Source organism: Argentina silus (assembly GCF_951799395.1).
Source record: "Argentina silus genome assembly, chromosome: 10".
NCBI classification, from domain to species: domain Eukaryota; kingdom Metazoa; phylum Chordata; class Actinopteri; order Argentiniformes; family Argentinidae; genus Argentina; species Argentina silus.
This window is the reverse complement of record NC_139664.1, coordinates 10,146,408-10,173,394: the sequence shown is the minus strand read 5'-3', so window position 1 is coordinate 10,173,394 and position 26,987 is coordinate 10,146,408. Positions and strand designations below refer to the sequence as shown.

Here is a 26,987-nt window from a genome sequence, read left to right as displayed (position 1 = left end):
AAGCACACACCACTGTTCCGCGCCTGTGAGATGGGACACCGAGACATCATTCTCACACTCATCAAAGGTACACAGCAGAGAGTGTGCAGTGCATAAATGTGTGTTTGCGCACAGCATTTGTTGACCGGGAGGTAACGGGAGATATTTTTTCTTTTTTTTTTTCTTGAATGAGAAGCCCATTCAAAAGTGACATGTTAAGGCCCCAGTGAGAATTGAACTCACGACCCCTGGTTTACTAGACCAGTGCTCTAACCACTGAGCTATGGGGCCTTACCTGATAACTTACTCTGTCAAACAACAACAAAAACGTCTCGCTCAACCAGACAGGCAACTTAGCGCAGTCAGGTTTCTACAAACAGGGTTAGCACGAGTACTTGAATTTGACACTCGGAAACGTAAGTTCTGGAATACCTTGAAAATCAGACATTTGCTCAATTTGATCCTTTGGTCTTTTCAAGTCCTTGAAATGATTATAAGTGATTTAGAAGTTCCCCTGTTTAAATATAATTATCCAGGGATATCATTTCAGATCAGTTTTTTTGCAATACAGTCACTTTCGTTTTGTTTCCCGGTGTTTCAATTCACGGTACTCTGCTGTACTCCGGTTCCACACGCTCTCGTCGTGGTAGTGTAGATGAATGACGTGCAGTTATTAATGTGTGAGACTCCGCTAAATGTTGACTTCTACCGTTGGTGGCTTTCATTCAAAGCAGCATTCAACATCTCAAAACGCGAGTGTGAAGTAATGGTAGGCCTACATGGACATAATCGCTTCAATAAGAATTATAAGTTACCGATACACCGTTTGGATCAGTTTAAAAAAAAAAAAGAAAAAAAAAAAGAAGAAGCAGTCATGAGCACGTTTTGACTTCGTGCGGTGTTGTCTGTGGCTCAGTTGGTAGAGCATGGCGCTAACAACGCTTAGGTTGCGGTTTCGAATCCCGCAAGGATCATATGTACTAAAAAATGTATGCACTCACAGCAATGTCACATCGTGTGTATTATTCTTAAAGTGGTAAGGCACACGTTTGGGACACAAACGGTAATGCGTTTTGGGGGGAGATAGTTAAAGATATTTATTAACCCTAACCCTAGATTGTAATTGTTTTCTTCTAGATTGTAAGTTAAATATACATTTGAAGTCCTTGAATATCACATTTCAATGTCTGCATGAACCCTGAACAAAGGCAGCTCCCTGGTCTCAGTCATGTGAGAAATGTGTTTTACTGAGAATGCTCTTTCGTGTGTGTGTGTGTGTGTGTGTGTGTGTGTGTGTGTGTGTGTGTGTGTGTGTGTGTGTGTGTGTGTGTGTGTGTGTGTGTGTGTGTGTGTGTGTGTGTGTGTGTGTGTGTGTAGGCTCAGCGCGGGTGGACCTGGTGGATGTTGACGGGCACACTGCGTTACACTGGGCAGCTCTGGGGGGTAATGCTGAGGTGTGCCAGTTATTGATGGAGAACGGGATCAGCCCCAACGTGCAGGTGTGGAAACAAAGACAAACACACACAGTTAGATCAGAATCATGTGTTTATTGTACTGTGTGTATTGTTTGATGTACAGTACTATATGCATCTGGCTTGTTATGTATTTGATATATATTTCAATCGTAACATGCAGGACCAGGCAGGGCGGACCCCTTTGCAGTGTGCTGCTTATGGAGGCTACATCACCTGTATGGCTGTACTTATGGAGAACCATGCAGACCCAAACATACAGGACAAAGAGGTACACACACACACACACACACACACACACACACACACACACACACACACACACACACACACACACACCACACAGAGCCCCACATACAAGGTGCACACACATTCTCATATTAACTGTGTGTGTGTAGGGAAGGACAGCTCTCCACTGGTCATGTAATAACGGGTATCTGGATGCTGTGAAGCTGCTGCTGGCCTGCAGTGCTTTCCCCAATCACATGGAGCACAACGAGGAGAGGTGAGGAGGGGGAGGAGATCACTAAAGATATTCAAATATTCCCGTAGATACCTAATCAGGAGCAAAATCCTGGCTACTGGTGGAATCCTTAACTTTATCCTATCCTTAACCCTATCAATATCCTAATCAGATTCAGGATCCTAGTCTAATCTTAGCAACAAACTGCTCAGACTGTACGTGTCCTCTGCCTATGTGTGTGTGTGTGTGTGTGTGTGTGTGTGTGTGTGTGTGCAGGTACACCCCTCTGGACTATGCTCTGCTAGGGGAGCACAGTGAGGTGACCCAGTACATGTTAGAGCACGGAGCTCTGTCTATAGCTGCCATCCAGGACATTGCTGCCGCCTCCATCCAGGCTCTCTACAAGGGCTACACTGTCCGCAAGGCCTTCAAAGAGAGGAAGCAGCTACTGATGAGACACGAACAGCTACGCAAGGACGCAGCCAAGTGAGACACACACACACACACACACACACACACACTTCTCTCCTTCTCGCTCCATCTCTCTCCGTCTTCCTCTCCCTACTCTCACACAGAAACAGTCACACTCTCTCCATATCCATCTTTCTCTCTGTCATCCCTGCACACGCATACGTCTTCCTCCTGCCTCTCTCTCTCTGCCTCTAGCTCTCCTTGTTATTTGCTCACAGTCACAACCTCATTCCAGGTTCTACAATGATATGGAAAGATCAGACACAGCATAATCAGCAGTTTAAGACGGAGACAAACATAATGAAACCGGCTTAAGCGTCTGTCTGGTTGGGAGTCTCCTTATATCGGTGAAATTCCTTATGTCGGTGCATTCTGTCTTTGTTTGTAACATTAGAGTTAGGTCTAGGGTGTGGTGAGGCTGGGGTTAGGCTTAGATAGGGGTAAAGCTGAGGTATAGTCGTAGTAGTAAAGTCGTGAAGCCTGTGTGACGCCTGTTCTGAGGCGTGTCATTCTCTGTCACTCAGGAAACGAGAGGAGGAGCAGCGGAGGAGGCAGCAGGCACGGCAGCAAGTCTCATTGGCCAGTGCAGAGAGACAAAGGATCCTATTGGCCAGAGCGGAGCAGGAGCAGCGCTCATTCGCTGAGGCTATGAAGGACCTGTCAGTGTCTGAGCGGATGGCAGAGTCTGGGGCTAAGAAGACCTCCAAGACGGAACGCACCATGAGCAAAGAGGAGACACGGAAACACAGAGGTACTGAGAAAAACGAGCACGCATGCACACACACACACACACACACACACACACACACACACACACACACACACAGTAAATACTGAGAATTGTCAACTCTCTTACAACATTCTTTCTCTCTCTCTCTGTCTCCCTCTCAGCACAAAGGAGCAGATCCTCCAGGACAGAGAGAAGGGCAGAGCCACCTAAAGTCCCTGACCCCGTGACCCCTCACCCCCCTGTGAACTCTGATTCAGTGCCCTCCACCACCCAGAGCTCCAGGGTCAGAGAGCGCCTGTCTCCTGCAGGCTGCAGCCAGCCCCCCAGCCCCAAACACAGACCCCCTACCACACCCAGGACCAAGAGACGCACCTCCTCCAACACACACACTCCCTCTGCAGCCCACCCCACTGTGGACCAAGCAGCCCCCAGCACCAGGGAACCCACCTCGAGAAAAAAGAGAGACACACACATCTCCACAGATACACCCTCCATTAAGACCGACACACACACCTCCACTCACACTCCCAGAAACAAGGAACATGCTTCGGACAACACAACCACAAACAAGACACACGCTCCCTCCTTAAGGCCCCGTCCTGCCACGGACCAGACAACCTCCTCCAGCAAGACACACACACATGCCACCACATACTCCACACACACATACACCCCCAGCAGCAGTGGGCCCAGGGAGAGGGACAGAGAGAAGCACGGGAGGAGAAACCAGGCTGCCTGCACCATCCAACGAGCTTGGAGGAGGTGTGTGTGTGTTGTGTGTGTTGTGTGTGTATTAAGATGGTTTTCTGTACCGCACAGTAGCTCTCTCTAGCCATGGGAGCTCGGCAGTGCCATGTGCTACCCACATGTGCCCCCCAAACCCCCACCCTTTGCCTGTGGTTTGGCTGCCAGCCCCCTCATGCCATCAACACCTCTATGATGGGGGAGAGAGAGGGGGAGATAGGGAGACAGGGGGTATCATTTGGAACCCTCATAGTGTTTTAACAAGAGGCTAAAAGTTCAGGCATGCCGTTGTAATAGCTACCAGCAGCCTCTCTTTCTCATACACACACTCTCCCAGGGTCTACCACCATTACCACCACACCAGAAACCCTGTTCCCAGCCTCTCTGTCTCTGTGTGTCTGTGTGAGATACACAGTATTTAACAAACTGTGTGTGTGTGTGTGTGTGTGTGTGTGTGTGTGTGTGTGTGTGTGTGTGTGTGTGTGTGTGTGTGTGTGTGTGTGTGTAGGTTCCATGTGCGAGGCAGACTGAGGGAGGCTCTGGGCTCTGAGGGGGTGGACTCAACTGAGGCCGATAGGCCCCCTGATCTAAACCACCCCCCCAGCAGGAACAAACTTGAGGGCCGAGCCCCGCCCACTAAGTCAGCCAGTAAGAGCTCAGTGCTGCAAAGCATCTATGGTAAGACCTGGCCGCCTCTAAATGTTTTAAAACATCTTAAGCATGTTTCAACTGATATGAGAGGTTCTCTTTGATTATTATTTTTTTTTTAAATGAGCTGTTTCTTGAGTGTGGCAAGGAGGAGGGAACTCTCCAGGGCAGTAGTGACACTAGAGATGATGATCAGTGACCAGATCCAGGGGTGGTAACTTCTAGGAGTATCTAGCAGAAAAAGAAAAAAAACACACACACACACACACACACACACACACACACACACACACACGTCTGGACAGTATCTCTGTGATTATGCATGTGTAATAACTTCTGGTATGGTTTCAGCCCATAGACAGGGCTGACCTTCAGAACACATGAAGGGGGAATGGGCAGGTGATGATGGGAGAATGGGCAGAAACCGAGCTGTGCCAGTGCACACACACACACACACACACACGCACACATGCACACCTACACAGACTTACCCCACAGACAGATAGACACCCCTCCCCTCAGCCCTGACGTGGTAGCCCCCCCCCCCCTACTCTCTCTCTCTCTCTCTCTCTCTCTCTCTCTCTCTCTCTCACACTCACACTGACAGTCCTGCCACTGTGAAAAGTTCAGAGCTGTCAGGGGGAATGTCAGACAACTGCGTGGAGCTGTCTACTGAACACACACACAAACTTACACACACACATCCAGACGCACATTCATGAAACCCATTTTCTCTCTCTCTCTCTCTCTCTCACAAACACACACACACTTTCATTCGTCATCATGTTCGTTCTTTCCTTCATCAGGCTCTGTCTCTAACCTGGAGACATACACCAGTGAACAGGAGAGTGTGTGTGTGTGTGTGTGCGTGCGTGCATGCATGCATGCATGTGTCACTCTCAATGGATGTTGGTATTATCTATCTTCTGTATCACTGTTCTTACTGAACGTCTCCAAGACTGCGTTAGTCTTTAGGTAATGCAAGTAGTTGAGTCAGTGACTTATGTGTCCACAGACGCATTACCGTTCAGTGACTTTACAGCTGTTGGTCCTAAGGTAACACAACACAGTGGAATCAAAAATTCTGTAGGCCCCAGCGAGAATTGAACTCGCGACCCCTGGTTTACAAGACCAGTGCTCTAACCACTGAGCTATGGAGCCTTACCTGTGAATCAGGTTGTCAACCTGACTATTTAAAGAACACACCCATCAATAGTTAATGTCAACATCACACCTAACCAAACAGGCAGGTTACCACAGCCCAGCTAACATAAAGGTGGCTCCCTGTCCTCCCTGGTCTCAATCATGGTGTGAGAAACTGTTGTTACTATGAATGCTCTTTCAAGTGTGTGTGTGTGTGTGTCTGTCTCTGTTTGTCTGTCTGTGTGTCTGTGTGTCTTGTCTTGTAGGAGGCTCAGTGGCCAGGCAGGGGCGTTCTCTCAGGAGCTCTCACTCTCAGATACTCCTGGACATGTCTCTACGAACACACAGCCAGTGTGAGTATAACACACAAGATTCTACTACACACAATTCTTCTGGATAAGTACAATCTCAAGCATACCGTTTCCTGCCACTGTTTGTGTGTGTGTGTGTGTGTGTGTGTGTGTGTGTGTGTTTTGCAGTGAGCAGTATGGACTGTGTGCACCTGTGTGAGACAGTGGGGCAAGCCAGGCAGTACTCCTACCACCTGAGACCCCACAGTGCTGGACAGGGGACACGAGGCCGTGGAAAACACTGAGGAACACAAAGACAGACCAGTGCAATATTATTGAAACGCTTCTGTGCCTTGAACTTCTCTGATCTGACTGCCATAGTAGAGTTAATGGCCAGAATATAGTCTCCCTGTGCCAAGAATTCCATATAAAGCCATATGACATCACAGTCATGACCTCACAGGGTTATGTCTACAGACACGGTGTGTGCACCAGATAACCTTTCATCCATTTGCAAAGACGGAACACACACACAAGATAACCTTTCTTCTTGTGTGGAGAATGAGGTTACCTGTCAACAACAGGTCATACACCCAGCCCACCTGCAGCCAGGCACGCGCACAGCCCACACACACCACACACACACACACACACACACACACACTCCCTCACTCCCTTTACCCGTAATTGAAGGTACAGAGATGCACTCTTGGGTACTTTAGATGTATCAGAGGTCTATCAGCGCTTTCTGTGTCTGCACAGTGCTGTTTGATACACTTTATATTACTCTCTTTATACACACATTAACTGCTGCCTTATGGAGATTTGGATGTCTTCATTCCTCCAACATAGTCTTAAGTCAAGCTGAGTTCATAGTCCATTGATCATATCATGCAATAGGAGAACTGAATGGCACCATTAATGAGTGAACTCTCCCTTGGAGTACATGACTACTCATCTTAATGAAGGTCAATACTATTCCTATCCTGTTATAAAACCCAATGCCAAGATATTATAATTATGATTAAATACCTCAATGTTCATATTGTTTTGTATGCTCCAATAATAAAAAAAAATATATATCTCTAAGAACAAGATAAGACGCAATGTGTTTCACTACAGCTTTATTTTCTATTTTTGTAACAAAACAACAGAGAGAAAAAGGTGAGAGTAGTAGTCTTAACTCCTGGTCCTGGAGAGCTACATGGCGTTTAGGCCTTTGTTCCAGCCTATGAGTTCATTAGTTGAATCTGGTGTGTCGGAAACAAAAGCCTGCACCCCCTTTAGCCCTCCAGGACCAGGAGTGAAGAACTCTGCTCAGATTTACAAATGCAAAATGAAGCCACGGTTGGTTTAGGGACAGGGTTTGAAGCTGAATGAGGACAGAGAAAGAGGTCTCTAGACACAGCAGGAAGACGAGAGGGTTTGGGTTTGGAGCGGTGTCATGTATGAGATGTTTTAGAGGGGAGGGGTCCAGGGGAAGATTTAGATTGCAAATGCTGCACATAGAAATGTAATGAATAGCGCTTGAAATATTCTATCCACAACATGAGAGAATCACGTCGGTTGCGCCCTCCTGAATAAGCTCTGAAGGAGGTGTCCAGTTGTTGGTGTGTGTGTGTGTGTGTGGGAGGTTGGGGTGGTTAATTGAGGGAGGTGTCCAGTTGTTGGTGTTGGTGTGTGTGTGTGTGTGTGTGGGAGGTTAGGGGTTTCATTGAGTGAGGTGTCCAGGCGTTGGTGGGTGTGGTCAATAGATATCTCGGATGCCCAGGTTTCCACGGTGACCAGCCATAGTGACACTGTAGCAGTACAGCAGGTCCGTCAGCCACTGCTCCCTCGCCTCGCTACGACAGTACCTCTGGAACACAGACACACACGTCAGTGTGAAGTTGTTTACATTTCCTTACTTGACTATCTGGCAGCGTAGAGGTAGTTGTTTATGTGTGTGACTGTTTACCGTGAGGTCCTGTATTATGTGTTGCAGTACAGTGGCGTTCGCCAGCAGATGGTTGCGCAGCGTTGTGTGCTGCAGCAGCAGAGACAGTATCTGGGCCAGCATTGGAAGCTCCTCCTCACACAGGTCTCCAACATGCAGCGACTGCAGAACCATACGCAACAGCCGGGGAACGCTACTCATCGCTGACACACACGCTCCCCACGCCGCCTCCCTACAGAGAGAGAGAGAGAGTGAGAGAAAGAGGGAGGGAGAGAGAGAGAGAGAGAGAGAGAATAAACACACATTGTTAACTGAACAAACTTGTCTGTGGTAAACCTGCCTCTCTAATGAGGCGTGACACTTTCTTTGTTGTCTAATAGGTGTGTTCTTTTAAATATTTGTCTTCGCAAGCTGTAGTCAGGTAAGGCCCTATAGCTCAGTGGTTAGAGCACTGGTCTTGTAAACCAGGGGTCGCGAGTTCAATTCTCGCTGGGGCCTTCCAAAAGGTAAAATTTTTGACCCCACAATGTTGACTTTATCTTGGACCAACTTCTGTTTGTGACCATGACACTGAGCATCAGCGTGTATATATATACACATATACACACACACCTCTTATGGTTGGTCTCGGTGGCTGTGTCCTGCTGCAGTGTGAGCAGCAGGGACAGCAGACTGAGGCAGCAGTGGGAGAGGAACCTCAGCAGAGCTTCGCTGGGGAGGAAGGAGAGGTCCAGCAGCCTGGCTACCGCTCTGAGCAACCCTGCTGCCATGCTGTCAGGCACCACCAACAGCCTGGTCTGAAACACACACACACACAATCATATAAAACACAACACACAGACTTGCACTCATTCACGGTGGCCTATTATTTCAATGTATCCTAATACCTGGGCTTTAGCTCAGAGGACTAACGGGTCATGTATACCAATCCCTGTGCAATATCTGGTCAGTCACACCTTAACCAATCAAACCAGATCATGGATAAGTTAAAAAGGATGGAAGGAAACACTCACCAGGTTGTTGCAGATGCCGTTCTGCAGCACGTCGAAGCACTGAGCGCGTGAGCCCAGGGTCTCTAGACAGTGACACACTTCCTGAAGGACAGACAGACAGACAGACAGTTCTATCACTTCATATTGCTTTCACTATTGATCTGAGGATAGTAGGAAGTATCAGCATGGCCCACAAGAGGCCTCCTCTCATCCCCATCCCCTCCCTCCCTCCCTCTCACCCCCCCCCCCCCCCCCCCTCTCTCCTCTCTCCTCTCTCACCCCCTGCCCTTCTCCTGGGGCTGAAAGGGTTAGGCCCATCCTGTGGGAGGCTGGGTAATTAGAGCTGACACGTGGGAATTGGACGATATTTTAAATAATGATGTTTTATGAGGAAAAACTATAAGGAAGTGTGTGAGGAGGGCGCGTGTGTAAGGAGGGTGAAATCCAATAGCAGTAATGATATTACAGAGGGCTAGAATTAGGGAACAAATGAAGGAGTCACACGCGTCAGTCTCCCTGCCTTAATCAACATCAACCAGGACCATTCATCAGACAAACCACATTACTGCACACACTAACACAGCATTACTGCACATTTAAACGCTTAAATATTACATACACACAGTATTGCTTCAGTGTTGTTCCTTAATATGAACCTTCTTACCAGTTAGGTGTGGCCTATGAAACAGATGCCATTTCTAAAGAGAGGTATCTGACATGAGATCTTATAGATTAAAATACTACTAATTAAAATAATATATATATAATATATACACTTTTGCAGTTGACTGTAAACCAGATAGAAAACGCTTAGAAATGATTGTGCAACCACCAAGTTTTAATTTGTGTCCTATTTTTTCAAAATTGGTGTGACTCCAAATTAGACACATTAACATTTTACCTTCAGTTTATGTTGCTTGAGATTTTCAAAATTAAACAATGATGATATTAGTTAGAAGGAAGCTTTTAATCAAGTACAGTGCCTTCGGAAAGTATTCAGACTCCTTTTTCCACATTTTATTGTGTTTTAGACTTAATTTAAAATGGATTTAAAAGAAGTTGGCATCAATCCACACACAACACCCCAGAATGACAAAGCGAAATATTAATTCCAAAATTACATGAACTATTTTCCTTGTATGAAGATGGACTCAATTCAACTTACTGAATGATTTGTTGATGACATTTTTGCATTTTAGCTAATTTTAATAGTGTCATAGCAAAGGGTCTGAATACTTATGTACATGAGGTATTTCAAATTTTAATAAATGTACAGAAATTTCTAAAAGCCTGTTTTCGCTTTGTCATTCTGGGGTATTGTGTGTGGATTGCAAATTCTGTGTATAACACAACAAAATATGGAAAAAGTGAAGGGGTCTGAATACTTTCTGAAGTATGAGTGTCATTTTATCGTAGTCAATTCGTAGTAAATGATTGATCCAACTGTGGATTCACCGTGCCTTCTTCAAAAAAGTAATTTTTCCATGCCTCTCTGTGCCCTCACACACTCCCTACAACCTGACCTTCCACACACACATACACACACAGGATGGAGACAGGGGGGTCCAGATGAGACAGGAGGCAGTCACAAAAACTTCCGGGAGGTGAAAAACGATGCTCAACTTTTCCTCATTAATTTCAAATCAAAAATCTAAATTCTCATTAGCTTCTATCAAAATTAGGTGTGTGTGTGTGTGTGTGTGCCCCCGTGTGTGTGTGTATGTGTGTGTGTGTGTGTGACGGCCTCCAGACCTGTGCACCTGTTGGCATTCTCCCCGCCATTAAAAACAATCCCATCTCATTAGTGGAATCAGAGCAGACACGGTCTGTCCCTAATACCGTCCCTCCTGCCCCTATCCCCCAACCCTCGCCTGTGATTGACTCAGACAGGGAGATGAGAAAGGCAGGATCTGAAGCCTTAATTGAGGAGCTGAATTAGTCATTATAGTCAACACACACACACACACACACACACACACACGCACACACACGCACACGCACACACACGCACACACACACACACACCTCTCCCCCCGAGGTGCAGTTCCGTTAACGGTAATTTTTGTGCAGAAATGTCACACTCCCATCATGCCACGGGCTCTCATTAGCATTTCTGCGTTTCCGTGGTGCCCGATAACCACACATCTTCAGCCTGCGCAACACGATAAAGATTCCCCTCTCGGCCGGAGCAGCACGATAAAGCTTCCCCCTGTAAGCCCTACGTGTGTGTGAGAGAGACCAGGGGGAACTAAAAGACCAGAGCTGTGTCCAGAATACTAACACCCTCAACTGCAGGTACACTAGACGGTCACTAACATAATGGCTCCCAGTCTCTCTCCATTCATCTATCCCTGTAACTTCCCCATTTTCTCTCCAATTCTCTGTACAATGACCCTGGTAGGTTAAGAGGGATTGGTGGGTTAGTGGCATTTTGACTGAGGGGGTGAGCTGGATTGGTGCGGTGGGCTTTTATGTGCGGTTAAATTGAAGGTGTTGACCCACCTCCACAACATCCCAGTGGTGTGTGAACTGCTCCAGAGGGGTGGGGTAGAGGCTGAGGGGGGAGAGAGGGGAGGGGGGGAGGACACTGTCATCACCGGCTTCCTGCAGAGTAGCTAACTCATCAGACGAGAACCCTGAAGGAGACAGAGAGAGAGAGAGGGGGGGGGGGGGGGGGGTAAGAGGGGGGTAAGAGAAGAGATAGACATAGCATAGTGCAACTAGCATGTCGTTAGTGCTGTGGAAGTAGTTTCCTACTGTTGAACACAAGTGACTGACAGACTATAATGAGATAGAAAAACACCATTGGAACATTTGGGAGCTGACTGTGAAACAGAAAGTGTGGGGGCAGAGCCTGACCTGTGAGCGTGGAGAACAGGAAGCTGATGTAGTCAACATCACGAAGAGCTACTTCTTGGTTCCCTACTGACCAGCCGCTCAGAGACGACCTACAACACACACACACACACACACACACACACACACACACTGAACTCAATTCAAAAACACAGATTCCAGCCAAGGTCATGTTACACATCAGTTTGTCCTGGCCAACTGGAGTTTGAGTGCATCGTGTCTGGTGTTGCAACTTGTAATGTTGGCGAGTGTGTGTGTGTGTGTGCGTGTGTGTCTGTTTGACGTAGGTCAGTTATGTGAAGTTGTGTTTTTTTCTGGAAACTAGGTTATAGCGTGAATGTGAAGAGTTACAAAAAATTATCTTGTGGTTGTTTGTGCGTGTGCAGGGCCAGAGAAAACGTACTGATGCTGTAAGAAACTCATATTTTATTATTCCTGTGACCTGCGGGTGTTGATGTTCTATAACAGTGTGTTTGTGTGTGTGTCGGCCGTAGAGACAGATATTCCCAAAGCTCCATGACGACTCAGCCACATTCCTCATCCCAAAGAGCCCTTTGTGCTCCAAACATACCCCACCCCCACCCCTACCCCGCCAGGTTTGTATAAAACTGCCAGTGACAGAGGCAATGCATGGGGTCACACTTACTTACCCACACTCACACACACACCACACACCCCCCCCCCAGCGATGCACATTGATGACATCACAGTACCATACAAAGCCGGAAGCATGTGAGAGAACACTGCAAACAATTGTGACCAAAAAACATTGCTTGCACGCACACACACATACACCCCTTGAACGGAGCAACACTGCCATCTACAGGGGCCACCAATCTCTACCGTCAATTGAGTCTCCAGAGTGTGTGTGTGTGTGTGTGTGTGTGTGTGTGTGTGTGTGTGAGAGAGAGAGAGAGTGTCCGCCACTGACCCTCGCTGTGTCTTGTTTGGCTTAATTGTTTGATTCCATTAGGAGGGCCAACCAGCCGTCTGCTGTCTCCTCTCTAACCAGGAACGACTCACACGCACACATCCAGTAGACGCGCGCGCACGCACACACAATTTAGTGGCTAAACTCTGACATCCTACCCATTGTTGTGCAACTCGAACTTTGGTAGAACTGAGATAGGCATTATTAGCAATGACAGAACCAACAGACGACAGCACCAACTAGGCAGAAACAGTCCCACTAGACAAGTTACAACCATTAGTTTTATTTTTTTAGGGTTTATTTATCCAGGGGACATTCTATTGAGATAAAATCACTTTTTCAAGAGAGACCTGTGCATGGTTATTTGAGGTGTATGAAACTGGGCAGAAACTACCTTGCAAGCCAGGTAGGCATTGTTTTCACTTATAGTACCATTCCATTGGCTAAGTCAATTGTGCATAGCGGTTCTCGTCATGGTTACCTGAGGTGTATGATACGGATGAGGGAGGCGGCTAGGCCGGCAGAAACACGTCCAGCGGTGCAGCAGCGACTCAGGTTGGCCAAGAGGGACTGTGACATCACAGGCAGGAAGTAGAGCAGCTGCACCAATCGCTGCTGAGACTCAGCTGGCAAAAGCACCACACTGCCTTCCTGTGGGTCTACCACACACAAACACACACACACACACACACACACACACACACACACACACACACACACACACACACACACACACACACACACACACACACACACACAATATCAATACAAATAGCACCACATTGTTCTCCTGGGGGTATAAGCATGATTTACGACTGTACAAAATGAGGGTGAGAGACAGGGAATAAGTTATGTGCAAGATAGTAAATGAGAGAGAAGGAGCGGGAGAGACACATCCGCTGTAGTGAGTGATAAGATATGTGTGTGTGTGTCATGTTAGTCTCTGACGCACATTGCTGATGTCACAGACATCTCAGACAAAAGGAGTCTTGTGATGGTGAATTGCTTGCTCTGCGCCAATTTTCTATAAAAACGCAGACCCTCCCTCACATAACCCCCTTTCCTGTCCTCTGTCCCCCCCCCCCCCCCACTCATCCCCCTCACCTCCTCCAACTCACACCCCTGTCTACATCTCTGTGTGAGCTGTTATGAACACCACTTTACCCTCCCCCCCTCACCAAACTAACCCCTGTCTAAAGCTCTTCTATCAAAATGCAGCCCATTTGCCTCAACCCCTGCCACACACATACACACACACACCTCTACTGCCCCCCAGAGGAGAAACACATGAGCAGCAGTACAGCACAGGGTGGAGAGATGAACAAAGAGTGTGTGTGCTAGGGGTGTCACGGTATGAGGTTTTGACAGTAGGATAACCTTCACGCTGAAGTGCCCAGTAACCACAGTTTTATTTATTTTGTATTACACTAGTTTATTAAAAAAAAAAGAAAAAAGAAAAAAAAAAAGCCTACTGTAACATCTAAAATAATTTCACATGAGTTCAACCGCTTTATATTATGTTTATGTGTGTTATGGTCGCTTGCTGGAACACTTGAGCAACGAGTAGAGTGGTGCAGATTCCATCTGATATCGCTTGCGTTGTGATTGGCAGTTATCAATAGATTTTAAATTAGTTAGTAGGTTTATGAAGTAAGTAGTTTATGAAGTTTAAAAAGCAGCTGATAATGAGTTGGTAGCTGGCTTCCTGGCTCCTCGCTTGTGGAACATAATGGCACTAGTTTTAGCAGTAGATTGAGCAGTAACACCGGAAAACCGTTAACCTTACAGGACATGTTCTCCCGGTATGGTAACCTTCGAGTTTGACACTGTGGTTTACCATAGAACCGTTGCACCGTAACATCTCTAATGTGTGTGTTTGTGTGTGTGTGTGTGCATGAGTGCGTGCATGCATGCATGCATACCGTAGAGCTTGCAGGCGTATGTCTGCAGGCTGTCTAACAGGTCCTTGTTTCCCCGGGAGGCAGCAGCCTGTATGGAGAGGAGGAGTCTGGATGAGAGGGCGGGATTACGGTGGCCCAGCTGGGCCAACTGCACAGGGAGAGCCGCCAACCACCGAGACAACACCCTATTCCTGAAGGGAGAGAGATTGGGGGGAGGGGGCCATAGGAGGGTACAGTTATTAGAAGACAGCCTTAATCTGGAATTCTGTGCATACTTGTTTTTCAAGTCACCTCATACATGATCATAGTAGTTCCCACACAAACAGGTTCAAACAAAGTCTACCAGATGTTTTCAAACGTCAAACGTCATACCATATTTAGTATGTTGTAGGTCAATGTTTCATGGCAGGTAAAACCTCTGTTACCTGGCAATGTGTGGGTGGCTATGCTCTTGTAGGTAGAGTCTGCTGTAGAAGGACAGTAACAGTGTTCTGGTCTGGAGGCTCAAGTGCCTCTGCTGGTACTGAATATACACCGCCTGCAACAAGTCCTCGTTCACCGCTACACACACACACACATACACACACACATATACACACAGTTACATAAACCTCTAAAAGATACATTAGTTATCTTAACACAAAATTCTACATATTAAGTCCTCCCGCTCTCCTCACAAACACACACACACACACCCCTGCTCCTCTGTGTGAGCACCATCCTCCACACTGTATCCAATAGTGTCTGTAGGTGTCTGTAGCTGAGCTTGGCACCGCTCGACAGAGTCTCTCTGACAAACGTCCTAAGAGGCATCAGCCAATCAGCATCGGGCTCCTGGCCAGGCCCCTCTCTCTGGCTGAGTGAAACCATGACCTGGCACAGCATCACATTCAGAGCTAAAGGCTCCACTGTCTGGCCTGGGATCACTGTTGCCTGCTTACTCCTGACAACACACATAGATAGAGATGCGTTAGAATACTCACACACATACACTACCACACAAACAGACAGCAGTTGGTACGCACCAACATCAGAGTACTCACACTCGTATGCACCTTCCTCACACTCGCATACATCTTCCACACACACAACACACACACACACACACACACACACACACACACACACACACACACACACACACACACACACACACACACACACACACACACACACACAGCCTCACCTCTTGATGTCTCCCTTCCTCCTTTGTTTGGGTGTGTCTATAGTTCCGTAGGGGAAGTTCTTCATGAAGTGCTGCTTAAAATCACCCAGGTACTCACTACGGAACCATGCATCCTACAGAGCAGAGAATAACAGTGTTACTGTGTGTGTGTACGTATGTATCTGTATGCATTTATTTTTTTGCAACTTTCTTTGTGTTCCCACCAGTGTATCTTGTTGGCATTTCTGAAATCCAAGTATGCTCAGCTGTTGTATCATGGGGAGGAGCTGTGTGTCAATATATGGATGCATGTATGTATGTATGTATGTATGTATGTATGTATGTATGTATGTGTGTGTGTGTGTGTTTGTTTGTGCTCTCACCAGTGTGTCCTGGTGTTCCTTCTGTGGCGCCAGCCTCCTTAACATCTGCAGGATGGAGAGGACCTGGTACATAAGCGCCATGGCATCTGGGGTGAGGAGGTGGGCACTGTCTGTCTGGCCCTGGTCGCTGGCAGTGGCCTCTACCCATACCTCCAGCAGCAGGGGCACCAGCGTGGAGGCAAAGCCCTGAACAGCATCAGCTGAACTCAGCCCCTCACTCACAGCTGCCCCAGGCTCAACCTGTGGCCTAACCACAGAGAGAGAGAGAGAGAGAGAGAGAGAGAGAGATGATGAGCAGGAGGAGGAGAGTGTGACTGCTAAACTGTATGTAAGATTTGATGTTTTCTTTCTTTTTCTCTCCAGCTAATGCAGTGGTGTGATGATGATACTTATTACACACAAACTGCACAACAGGCTCTCGAGTTATGCTTGTAATCTTTCTGATCCAGTTTTATTTTAATGCAAGTCTGCGATGCATATTCCTTGATTGGCATCAGAGTTTGAGACGTACGTACCTGAGTTTGTAGGTGGAATGTGGAGTAGGTTTGGCTCCAGAGTGTTCAAACACTTGGAGTCCACCCTTGCCATAAGTAAGTTCCTCCCAGTTGACATCGACAGGTGTGTTAGCCCCTCCCTCTCCACTAGCCATGAACAAACCATCACCTGGGACACACGAACCTCCCTCCTCTACTGGTTTCTCATCTACTACCGCCTGGAGAAAACGGCCCAGCCTGAAACACACACACACACACACACACACACAGATTACATTAGGATTAGGGGTGTAACAATTAACAGATACAATCTAATATCTATATAAATTCATGAGATCGGATCATTTTCACTGATCGTATCTCATCACTTTTCTCAGTTTCAAGTGTATGTCTACATGTGTCTGTCTTAGGGTCAGTGTGTGTGTGTGTGTGTGTGTGTGTCTGTCTATCTACCTGAGCAGTACAGTGAGCCTCCACTGCTGACCAGTCATGCTCTTGTTTGGATTGACTGACAGCGCCCAGCTCCTCCCCTTCAGCTCCTGACCATTCTTGGCCCCTCCCCCTGTGCGTCTGTGTGAAATCAGCTCCAGGAAGTTGGTGAGCAACAGGGCAGGGCGGGCTGCGAGCAGGGCAGGGTAGTGTTCCAACAGCACGTCTAGGACCTTCAGGGCATCCTCCTGGATAGCTGCCTCAATGTGTGTCATGGCGCAGGACAGGTGGGCGCTGAGGAGGGGGAAGAATGGAGCCGCTCGATCTGATGGCACACACTGGGCGATGAACCTGGGGGCGACAGGCAGAGGTTAGACAGGCAGACCAACAGCTCAAAGGTTGCTGGTTCTAATCCCAGGCTGAAAAGAAAAAGGTGGAAAGTGTGTGTGTGTGGGTGTGTGTCAGTGGTGGAGGTAGAAATTCCATTCCATGCATTGCAATGAGCCTGTCCTCCACCAGCCTCCCCTGGTGTGTGTGTGTGTGTGTGTGTAATGTTAACTAGTGTGATCTCCAACAACCTCTGTGTGTGTTAATATATGTGTGTGTGTGTGTGTGGGGGGGGGGGTGTGGGTGTGTGGGTGTGTGTGTTTATCTCAGGGGGTTGAGCATAGAGCAGATTGTCACAGGTGGATAATAAAGTACTGATCCAATATTCTATTGTATTCCATTCTAACCTGAGCAGGCGTGTGGCGGCCACCCGTACGTTGACATCCTTGTCTGTGAAGACAGCTGCCACCTCAGAGAGTAGGCGGGAGAGGTGCTGCTCTAACACTGAGGGGTGAAGGGTCAGCAGCTCTCTCAGACCCACCAGAGCAGTCTGTTTCACACTACCACTGTAGTGGTGCAGCTGGGACAACAGGTCCTAATGGAGAGGAATGAGAGAATGAGGCATACAGAATAAGCAACAGAGGTACATAACAGATGCTGGGAAGCTGGTGTGTGTGTGTGTGTGTGTGTGTGTGTGTGTGTGTGTGTGTGTTACCTTGATGCTTAGCTGTCTGTGTGTAGTTTGTCCACTCTCATCCCTCTTTAGCTGTTCAGACAGATTTATTCCTTTGGTGCGGAAGTTGACATTGGTGGCGTTATCAGCTTTGGGTTTCGTCTTTCCCACCTTCAGCTTGACTTTCTGGAAGTCGTCCTGTCTCTTCTTCTTCTTCGTTTTCGTCATCTCTGTAGGCAATGGCTGTTTATGGAAAGATGAACACACTGAACCAATGAAGGTACTATATCTAGTTTGCTCTGAAGCTATACCTGTTTTTCCAGCCCAGCACCAACCAGCCTAATTCATCGAAACAAATGACTGTTGAATAGTTGATTTACTGAATTAAATGTGTTGATACGGGATTATAACAAAAACCTGCACACCACTCTCAATAACCAGGGTTGCAAAATACCACCAGTGGTCCCATGTCAAAGGCGGTCATCAACAACTGAACTGGCTAATATCGGCTCGCCTGGACTATCTATAACCTGCATATTTCGCAGTTGTTGTGAAAATACTACTTACGTGAACTAAGAGTGTCAATCAAAAATAGAGGTGCACAGTGCAACAACAAAACCAAGCTCGTGTTGGTTCCAATTTACAGCACAGGGTCCTCTCTCTTTGACTCACTTATCCAGCTGCCTTCATAATCGCCTGGAAAATTAACAAGAAAAACGCTGATAAACTCGTCTCTGTTGTCAGTTTCACGTATACATATATTGGTATTTTGTATAAACATGCTTATGACTTTACGTCAGTATGTTGTTCATTGTAATAATTGCATTCACATTGAATTCAATCTGTCGACAAATGAGAGCGAGCAAATGGGGAACCTCATACATTCGTCACACGGGTCCTTCGATGAATACAGCTACGACTGCGCATGCGAATTTGTCAAAAACAACCCTGAAGAGATTCACCTGTATGTTTGTTTTGCTCTATAACAAATCTGCATTATCAGGTAAGAGAGATGATCAATTCTAACCCTAACTCATTCAACACATGGCCTAATTGTTTTATCTCTTGCTTGTGAGTTATGGTGACGCACCGTCTGAAAAACAAATAGAATAGAGACCAAGCTAAAGGAGCTTAGCCTTAGCGCCCGGAAGCTGGCAATACAGCGCAGTGGTTTTATAATTAGTCGGTTAAAAGGCCCCTTTTGCAAGTCCCTTTATACTACTGTGTTTCAGGTCTTAGATGGTAATATGAGCGCTCCCTCGCCTCAGAGAGATATGTTTGGGCCTCATTGTTTTGAGCCGAGGTCGAGGAGAGACGCCAGGTCAAGGGCCGAAACCGCCAGTTATGTTTCGTGATGTTGTCTCCCCACAGAATGGAAGGCGCATTCTTCGCTGGGCCACCACCACAGAAGAGGTTTAAAAACGCTAACGGGGGTGTTAATGGAGGGGCTAAGGTAATGTTTCATCCTAATGTCGTCACCCCTGCGCTAACGTGGAACCAATGACTTTACTTTTCGCTGCCAACCGAAACCAGGATAATTAATTGTGTGACTGTTGTCATGTTGTTTCATATTCTATAGTCACTTGTAAAGTATAATGTGACATTTCAGCTGGATCCAGATCATACTGTGTACTTTTTGTTGTCCTCCCTAAGCCGTTTTTCCCCAAAGACTGAGCTCCGTGTGCAGATGAGGGGACTCCAACTAGCTGCCTCTGGGCTGAAGCAGGCTAGTGACAGGAACTATCTGGTTTCTCAAAACTCTGCCGATTGAGCTGCCCAGGCTGCTGCCCCGACCCTGAGCACAAGCAGTGCTTCAGTTACACACTGGCTCTAAAGGACACTTTAGATGTGTTTAGACTTTTAATGTCTATAATAGTACCCTGATTTGTTATGGGAGTCCCCAGTATCCTTATTGCACACCCAGGGTGGGTGTGATTCACAGGGGCTGTGAATCTGTCTCCTCTTTCTGTCTCTCTCTGTCTCTGTCTCTCTGCTGTTGGCTGTCCGTCTTAACAGCTCTAAGTTGTGGCATTGAGTTCTCTTATGAGCTCGAAACACCATGACTTAATTTACACTCACTATACCCTTTGGCTCAATGGTTGGGTGGTCATTGAGTGTGTGCTACACCCTGAACAGGCTAAAATATTACAATGGCCCTGTTGGTAGACAGTCCATTACTGTAGTTTCTCCCTAGTTCAAATGGGCCACCTGGTGTCACCTAGTGTGTCTACCTGTTCCACCAACCCTAGTCCAGACATTGTAGCTCTACTGTTGAGACTTATCACTTGAAGACTCTTATCACTTGATTTGAGTTCCCCAGCTCCACATGGGGAAGAGTCATGCATCCACATTTCCTCCATGACTTCTTGTCTCTCCTTTTAAGGATGGGATGTGGAGTTCTCTCCTTCTCTGCTCTGCCTTCTTCTGTCACTAATGCCTGTTTGTGTCTCTCTCCCCCCGTTCGGGTTTATTCCCTCCTTTGACAGAGAAGGCAGCCGCAGTTTTCTGCTGACATAGGTAAGTCCCGCCTCCACACAGCACCACCGCCTTTAATAGGGGTTGGGAGCTGAGAACTCAATTCCTGATGCCTCATCTGTGGCTGCTGATTGGGTTGGAGGCATGTCCAAGGGTGACACTGTCTCTGAGAGGTTGGATCAGTGAAGTTCTGTCCATAGCTCTAGGCTGTGGGCTGACCACTAGGACCTTTTTTTCCGATTTATTGATTTGAAGGTATTTTTCTAAGGTCTCACTGACCATTTATTTGCATAGCCTTTGTAAATACAAAGTATTTTTCAGTTTAATGATGAAGAAATATTTGTCCTAAACTATAAACTGAACAACTTTAGAAACTCCAACCGACCCATCTGTGCCATGCCAGTATACAGTGCCCCCTGTTGCTCTTGAGGACAATATTGGTGCAGGACGTATCAATAAGGGTCCTCGTGGTGAGCATTCTGGGGCAAAATGGCTGCCATGCAGCACACAGGTCGGTGTGATATATTGGTGGAGGATGAGTGACCTGTTCCATCACATTTGAAAGTGCTTTGTGGGGTGGTTAAACACTGAACACATTTTTCCTACCACAAATCCTGGTAGATGCAGTGTTTTGTTTATCATTACACAGGTGGAACCCTCTGCCTACAAACTGTAGCTTCCATTTATTTCAATGTTGAATTGAATTTGGCAGCTCAGGGTTTAGTTTTCTGGGACCCTTGGTGTTTTCATTTGTTGAATTTTTGTTACTGCGTATTAGTCTGACACAAATAAACATTGACAGTAGCATTGTGCCACGCTATTTGTTTTCTCCTCTCACATGGCAAAGCATGTCAGAATACAATTTTGCTCGGAGGCCTATAGATGGTTCATAGAGGTGGCTGCAGGTCTAATTACCTTTCGACTGATCATGATTTTCAACCACCCCTCCCCCAGTTGAGACCTCCTTGAATATTACAGGGAAGGGGTGGGGGTTAGACCTGGGTGTCCTCCAAGAGGACAGACCCTGTGTCCATGCAGGAGATGGTGTGGAGCAGTGCCTGGTGGGAGTGGCAGTCCTGTGGCCCAGCTCTGGCTTGTGTGAGGGTGAGCAAAGGAACTACAGCTCCCACTCAGCAGATCTGTGTCAGACAATAAGGGGGTTTGGTTTCTAACAGTTGTTCAGTGAATAAAGGACATAAATTGCACTACATGTGTTTTTTGACTGGCCTTCTGACCCTGTATTAAGGGTTAGCTTTATCTTCTTTTGAAGTATACTTTGCTGTGTTTGACCTCATATGAGGCTCTTCAGCCAATAGATTGGACGTGGGCCCTATGGTCTCACCTGTCCGTGGTTAGGGTCAAGATTCCATCTACACCGGGATGTTTGTGCGTGTATTTCTGTGCTTGTACTGACTACTGCGTGTGTTTCCCAGTCTTCACTGCCAAAGGGGGCTCCATCCAGACCATCCCCTCTCTCATCAAACAGCTGAAGGCCATCACAGAGCCTGTCATAGGTAAGCATCGAAGCCAATTATAAACACTACTTACTACTCTTTTTCCCATTCAACACTACACTGTACTCTGCTAACACTTTGTCTCTGCAGGTCTTCAGTATGTGTGGGAGTACCGAAGCCCCAGTAAGTCTGTCCCGCCCCACTACCAGTGTAAGCTCTGCCAGGTGACCCGCCTACAGAACGACATGCTGGCCCACGTGAAAGGCTGGAAACACTGCTTCAGATACATGGTGTGTGAGAGAGAGGGAGGTAGCTTGTCTGTTTTCCCTGTGAGAAGAATCCTTTGTAACTTTCTGTGATGTTATTGTGTGTTTTCAGAAGCGTAACCACCCTGATAAGGTTCCCTTTGAGGAGGATGCAGCACTGAAGGACCCTTCTGTGAGGAAGACTGTTAAAGAAACGGCAGCAGAGGTGGAGAAGGCCGAGGGGAGGGGACAGCTACGGGTGAGTAACCCTTATCCGCTATGCATTTCCCATAGATCTGAGAAGATTGGATGGTTTTGAGCAATATGGCAATACACCTATCCAATCCTCTCAGAGCTGCACAAGTGCGTAGGGGATAAAGGCTGAGGTTCAGGATAAGACGTGAGCAAGGATGTTCCTCTTTGCCCATTGTGATTTGTCAGAGTCTGGTGTGAACCACTTTAGGGAGCAGATTATTTACATCATCCGGTCTGGTGTTTCAGGTGATTCTGAAGGAGCCCAGTGAGGTCCCAGCCTTTCAAGGACTACGTAAGTCGCCGGTCTCTGGGCTTACTCTCAAGTTGTTGTATGCCGTTCCTGCATTTCACATGGTCCAGATACACTATTGTGTATTACACGATCTGTGTGAGTAACCTTCTGTCTAATCTCTCTCTGTCACAGGCTCAGCAATCCCCAAGATGCCTGCTCCAGCAGGGCCAGGAGGACCAGGGATGGGACTCAGAGGGCCAAAACCAGGTGAGGGGTGTAACATTGCTTTATGTATGGGTGTGGTATAACAGAGCTCTTATACCCGGTGCAGCATATGTTACTGAAATATAACTGACTGTCCAATGCAGTGTAGATATTCTGTTTCTAGTGTTGATGTTTTGTCTTCTGTTTCTCCCTGCAGGCGGCAGGTTTGCAGATCCTCTGTTTCAAGGTGAGTTTCCACCCCATGGTGGTCTCCTCTCCGACTACCCCCTGGATTTGGGCATGGGAGGATACTCTGACCCCCTGGCTCGCTCCAGCCCCGGCCGGGCCTTCACAGGGGGGGACGTGGGCCTCCGACACTTCCCTGACGATCTGCGTCTGGGGGGAGGAACAGATGGCTTTGGGCATGGTGGGGGGAGAGAGGGGTTTGGTATGGGAGGGCTGATGGGAGAGAGTCCTGGAAGGCGTTATCCTGATGAGTTCAGAGGGGGTCAGGCGGGGAACAGCCCTGGGGACAGGCCAGGCTTAATGGGAGCAGCTCCAGAAGGAAGCAGCCTCCCCTCTGTCCTGCTCAAATACCTGGTAGGTACCTCAATTGGTCTAACCTGTGTATTTGGTCTGTGAACGCATGTTGTGTGTTTGTTTGTGTGTCGGCCTGGTTGATTATGCGTAATTCCGGTGGGTTTTAGGACTCGTTCCGGATCGAGAATGAGATGGATGCCCAGATTGTGCTGAAGGTGACGCAGAAGCTGACAGACGTGCTGATGGAGTACAGACTCAGGAGTGTCTCCTCGGTTCGTAACACACATGCTCCACACAGCCCGACACAAACACCCCCTACCCTTCTCCTCTAGCTCCTCTGTGAACATCTAAAAGAATCATAGGGCTAACAGGAGATGTTACCATGTTGCTTACATCCATCCTACCCCTTCAGATCACCTATGCTTTGGCATCCTTACACATTGGTCTTGGTTTCATCTCCACAAGGGTGTGGATGACCAAACCTAATAATATACCCACACTAAATAAGCGTCTTTCTTGATTCTGTGTGTCCTGCAGGGGGGTCCTGGTCTGAAGAGCAATTCATCTCAGAGCTCATTGGGTGGCTACTCCTCTTCCTCCAGAATGCCCAGCAGTGGAGAGCACTACTCAGGCAACCTGTCTGGGAATCTGTCTGGTACGTAAGCACCTGCAGAGTTGTATGTGGATCACTAGGCATCACTGCTCCAAAGATAAGTGTTACTTTGTGTTCAATATGTTATTACTCATCATAGAGGGGTTTGAGCTTGAAGGAGTCTCATACAGGAATAGATGCCAGTTTAATAAAGTACATTACAGTATTTACTTTGTGCTTATTGCTTCTCCTCTCTCTGCAGGTCCATCCAGATTCTCTGATGGCCCATCCAGATTCTACAATTGATGCCCCCCCATTTCACCACCACCCCACTGTCCTGGCGCCCCGCTGGTGGAACGAGCTTCCCACTGCTGTCAGGACTGCAGAGTCACTAACTATCTTCCGCCGTAGATTGAAGACTCATCTCTTCAGGCTACATCTTGACTGTCCCTCCTAAAGACCTCTTCATCCCCACTACCCCACTGTACAGTTTCTCTACTGTAAATAAAATTTAAAAAATAAAATAAAAATAATAAAATCTTCCTTCTTCTAGCATTGACAGCCAATGGCCCCTGGTCCTAGCATAGATTAATTTTTCTTATGATGACTGATGGATAGATCATTCACTTACTTAGACAAATGTATTTGTTGTAAGTCACTTTGGATAAAGGCGTCTGCTAAATGTAGAAAATGTAATGTAAATGTACCCCAGCATCACCCAGCAAGAATACACCCATAGTGAGGGATCTACAACTGACTGTCTGCCCAGAAAAGCCTTATTATTATTTAATTTGTTAGTTCTGACCCCTTTCCTAACAAATACTCATCTAAAATTGTGTACTTATTCTTGCAAACTTTTTATTACTTTCTTTATTGGCAATGAATAGGTTCAACCAAATAGATCTATGACTGTTTTTACCATTGACCGTATTCTTATAATTTTACTAAGGTTGTTTTCCAGATACATCTGTAAAGTGTTTAAAATGTATTTGAGAAAAAAGGTGGAAATATAAACGGAAAAAGACCTTTGTGCACAGATTTGAGATGTTGGTAGATTCGGTGACTGAAGTACTGACTGGTATTTTTGTGATGCATGTGTCGCCTGTTTTCTACTAAACTGGTCTCAATTAAAGATTAAATCATCTATTGTTTGTTTCTATTGTGCCTAAAGTGCAATGGCATCTACAGCAGCAATAATTCCACCCATTAAGGCCACTTCATCCTGATTGACTAAATATTAATCGATTATATGAATTTGATTATTTGATTGACATACCAAATTTGCCTCTGTCCAGATCAATAAAGTTCTCACAGCAATGTGTGATGTCATAAGACATTTTCCTACATTCACCACGTCTCTCTCTAAACCCAATTCACGCGTAGATTAGTGGGGGTAGAACACGTTTTGACTGGATTTTATAACTAGTATAATAAATTATTAATTGATATGCATAAACTGTGATTAGGCAGAAGGTATCAATGCTTTATGAGGTGCTAACTCAGCATGCTCAAGGACAAACAGATCATCGCTTGGTTATGTTATGAAAGCACCCTGTATAAATGTTCCTTGCTGGCAAGGTATCATTGAGAGAGATTGTGGCGGTGGAATTGATCTCCGTACGGACTTAGACTCCCTCTCCATTTCAGACTGAAATAAATGGTTAACCATCTGGTATGAACATGTCGTGTTTGTTCGTATTTTAAAATAATAATACTTTCGTGAACTAAAGAGTGTCAATCAAAAATAGAGGTGCACTGTACAACAACAAAAGCAAGCTCGTGTTGGTTCCAATTTGCCGCCGAGGGTCCTCTCTCTTTGATTCACCTATCATTCTGCCTTCATATTCTCCTAGGAAATTCACAAAATAATCTCTGGTAAACTCACGTCGGTCTAAATATACTGATTTTGTAGAAACAGCAGGTAATTTCAGATCAGTATATTCTTTATGTTAATAGTTGCTTTTACATTTAATTCAATCCGTCGACAAATGAACGCGAGCAAATGGGGAGCCTCATATTCTTCGCACGGGTCCTTCGATGAATCGCTGCGACTGCGCACGCGATGTGGTCTTATTCTTAACCAAAACAACCCTGCCAGAAGACTCACCCGGTGTGTTTTTTTTTCTATAGCAAATCTTCAATTCATCCAACTAATTAGACAATAGCCTAGTTGTTTTATCTCTTGCTTGCAAGTTATAGTGACGCACCGTCTGAAGATACATAGTATAGAATAGAGACAACCAAGCTAGCTAGCCGCGGTGTAAAATTGTTCTCAAAAGACGGAGCCATTTGAAAGGAGATACAGATTAACGGCATAAATGGCCAGACATAGTTACTGTACAGTGGCAACGATTTATTATGGGATTTATTATGCTTGTAAGTATGTGTTCAACTGTGGGAGTTGACAAGGCTCCCCGACTCCGTAGCGCCTTGGGCCATGCATTGGATATTCGGTTTTCTCTCTTCAATAGCTCGTAAACCCATCAGGTCCTCGATTCGTAACACCCAGAGAGAGAGAGAGCGGGGGATCTACAACTGAGAATTGTAGATCTACTCAGGAGAGAAGCAGCACAACTCTTGGTCCAAACACTTGTGATCTTCTGCCTTGACTACTGTAACGCATTCTTGGCCGGGCTCCCCACCTCTGCCATCAGACCTCTGCAGCTTATCCAGAATGCTTGCGCCCTTCTGATGTTCAATCTCCCCAAATTCTCCCATGTCACCCCCCTCCTTCGCACCCTTCACTGGCTCCTGGTAGCAGTTCGCATCAGATTCAAGACCCAGGTGCTCACCTACCGGGCGGCAAAGGGAACAGCCCCTCCCTACTTGCATGCAATGGTCAGCCCCCAAACCCCTGCCCGATCACTCCGCTCTTCCACCTCGGCTGGCCGCCTGGCACTGCCGTCTCTGTGGATGCAGTGGTCATGCTATTCGGTCACTGCAGAGTCACTACCTATCTTCCG

General features: G+C 46.8%; 3 protein-coding genes across 3 annotated transcripts in view; 2 read left to right on the top strand and 1 right to left on the bottom strand.

The window, feature by feature from the left end:
- invs (inversin) overlaps window positions 1–7,000 on the top strand; it is a 12,320-nt gene extending 5,320 nt beyond the window's left edge. Inside the window, exons 7-16 of the mRNA XM_083679758.1 lie at window positions 1–67; window positions 1,357–1,478; window positions 1,615–1,722; window positions 1,850–1,956; window positions 2,191–2,400; window positions 2,910–3,136; window positions 3,277–3,877; window positions 4,368–4,537; window positions 5,917–6,003; window positions 6,130–7,000. The exon at window positions 1–67 is cut by the window's left edge and continues 89 nt beyond it. Coding sequence (XP_083535884.1) covers window positions 1–67; window positions 1,357–1,478; window positions 1,615–1,722; window positions 1,850–1,956; window positions 2,191–2,400; window positions 2,910–3,136; window positions 3,277–3,877; window positions 4,368–4,537; window positions 5,917–6,003; window positions 6,130–6,245 — 1,815 coding nt within the window. The 3' untranslated portion in view covers window positions 6,246–7,000. The remainder of the gene's footprint in view (window positions 68–1,356; window positions 1,479–1,614; window positions 1,723–1,849; window positions 1,957–2,190; window positions 2,401–2,909; window positions 3,137–3,276; window positions 3,878–4,367; window positions 4,538–5,916; window positions 6,004–6,129) is intronic.
- A 54-nt stretch (window positions 7,001–7,054) lies between these two features.
- tex10 (testis expressed 10) lies at window positions 7,055–18,671 on the bottom strand. Its single transcript, XM_083679173.1, has 17 exons — window positions 18,595–18,671; window positions 18,070–18,270; window positions 17,762–17,949; window positions 17,052–17,378; window positions 16,620–16,835; window positions 16,105–16,351; window positions 15,743–15,855; window positions 15,252–15,499; window positions 14,982–15,117; window positions 14,578–14,747; window positions 13,137–13,314; window positions 11,728–11,816; window positions 11,371–11,504; window positions 8,890–8,970; window positions 8,489–8,673; window positions 7,898–8,108; window positions 7,055–7,798 (listed from the first exon to the last, which is right to left on the bottom strand). The coding sequence occupies exons 2-17, from the start codon at window positions 18,253–18,255 to the stop codon at window positions 7,688–7,690; spliced, it is 2,820 nt and encodes a 939-aa protein (XP_083535299.1). The 5' UTR covers window positions 18,256–18,270; window positions 18,595–18,671; the 3' UTR covers window positions 7,055–7,687.
- A 301-nt stretch (window positions 18,672–18,972) lies between these two features.
- LOC310811457 (uncharacterized protein) lies at window positions 18,973–25,341 on the top strand. Its single transcript, XM_083679622.1, has 12 exons — window positions 18,973–19,030; window positions 19,399–19,480; window positions 20,514–20,544; window positions 21,936–22,016; window positions 22,107–22,246; window positions 22,335–22,460; window positions 22,703–22,748; window positions 22,881–22,955; window positions 23,110–23,492; window positions 23,600–23,704; window positions 23,970–24,087; window positions 24,287–25,341. The coding sequence occupies exons 2-12, from the start codon at window positions 19,400–19,402 to the stop codon at window positions 24,328–24,330; spliced, it is 1,230 nt and encodes a 409-aa protein (XP_083535748.1). The 5' UTR covers window positions 18,973–19,030; window position 19,399; the 3' UTR covers window positions 24,331–25,341.
- Window positions 25,342–26,987: the final 1,646 nt, after the last annotated feature.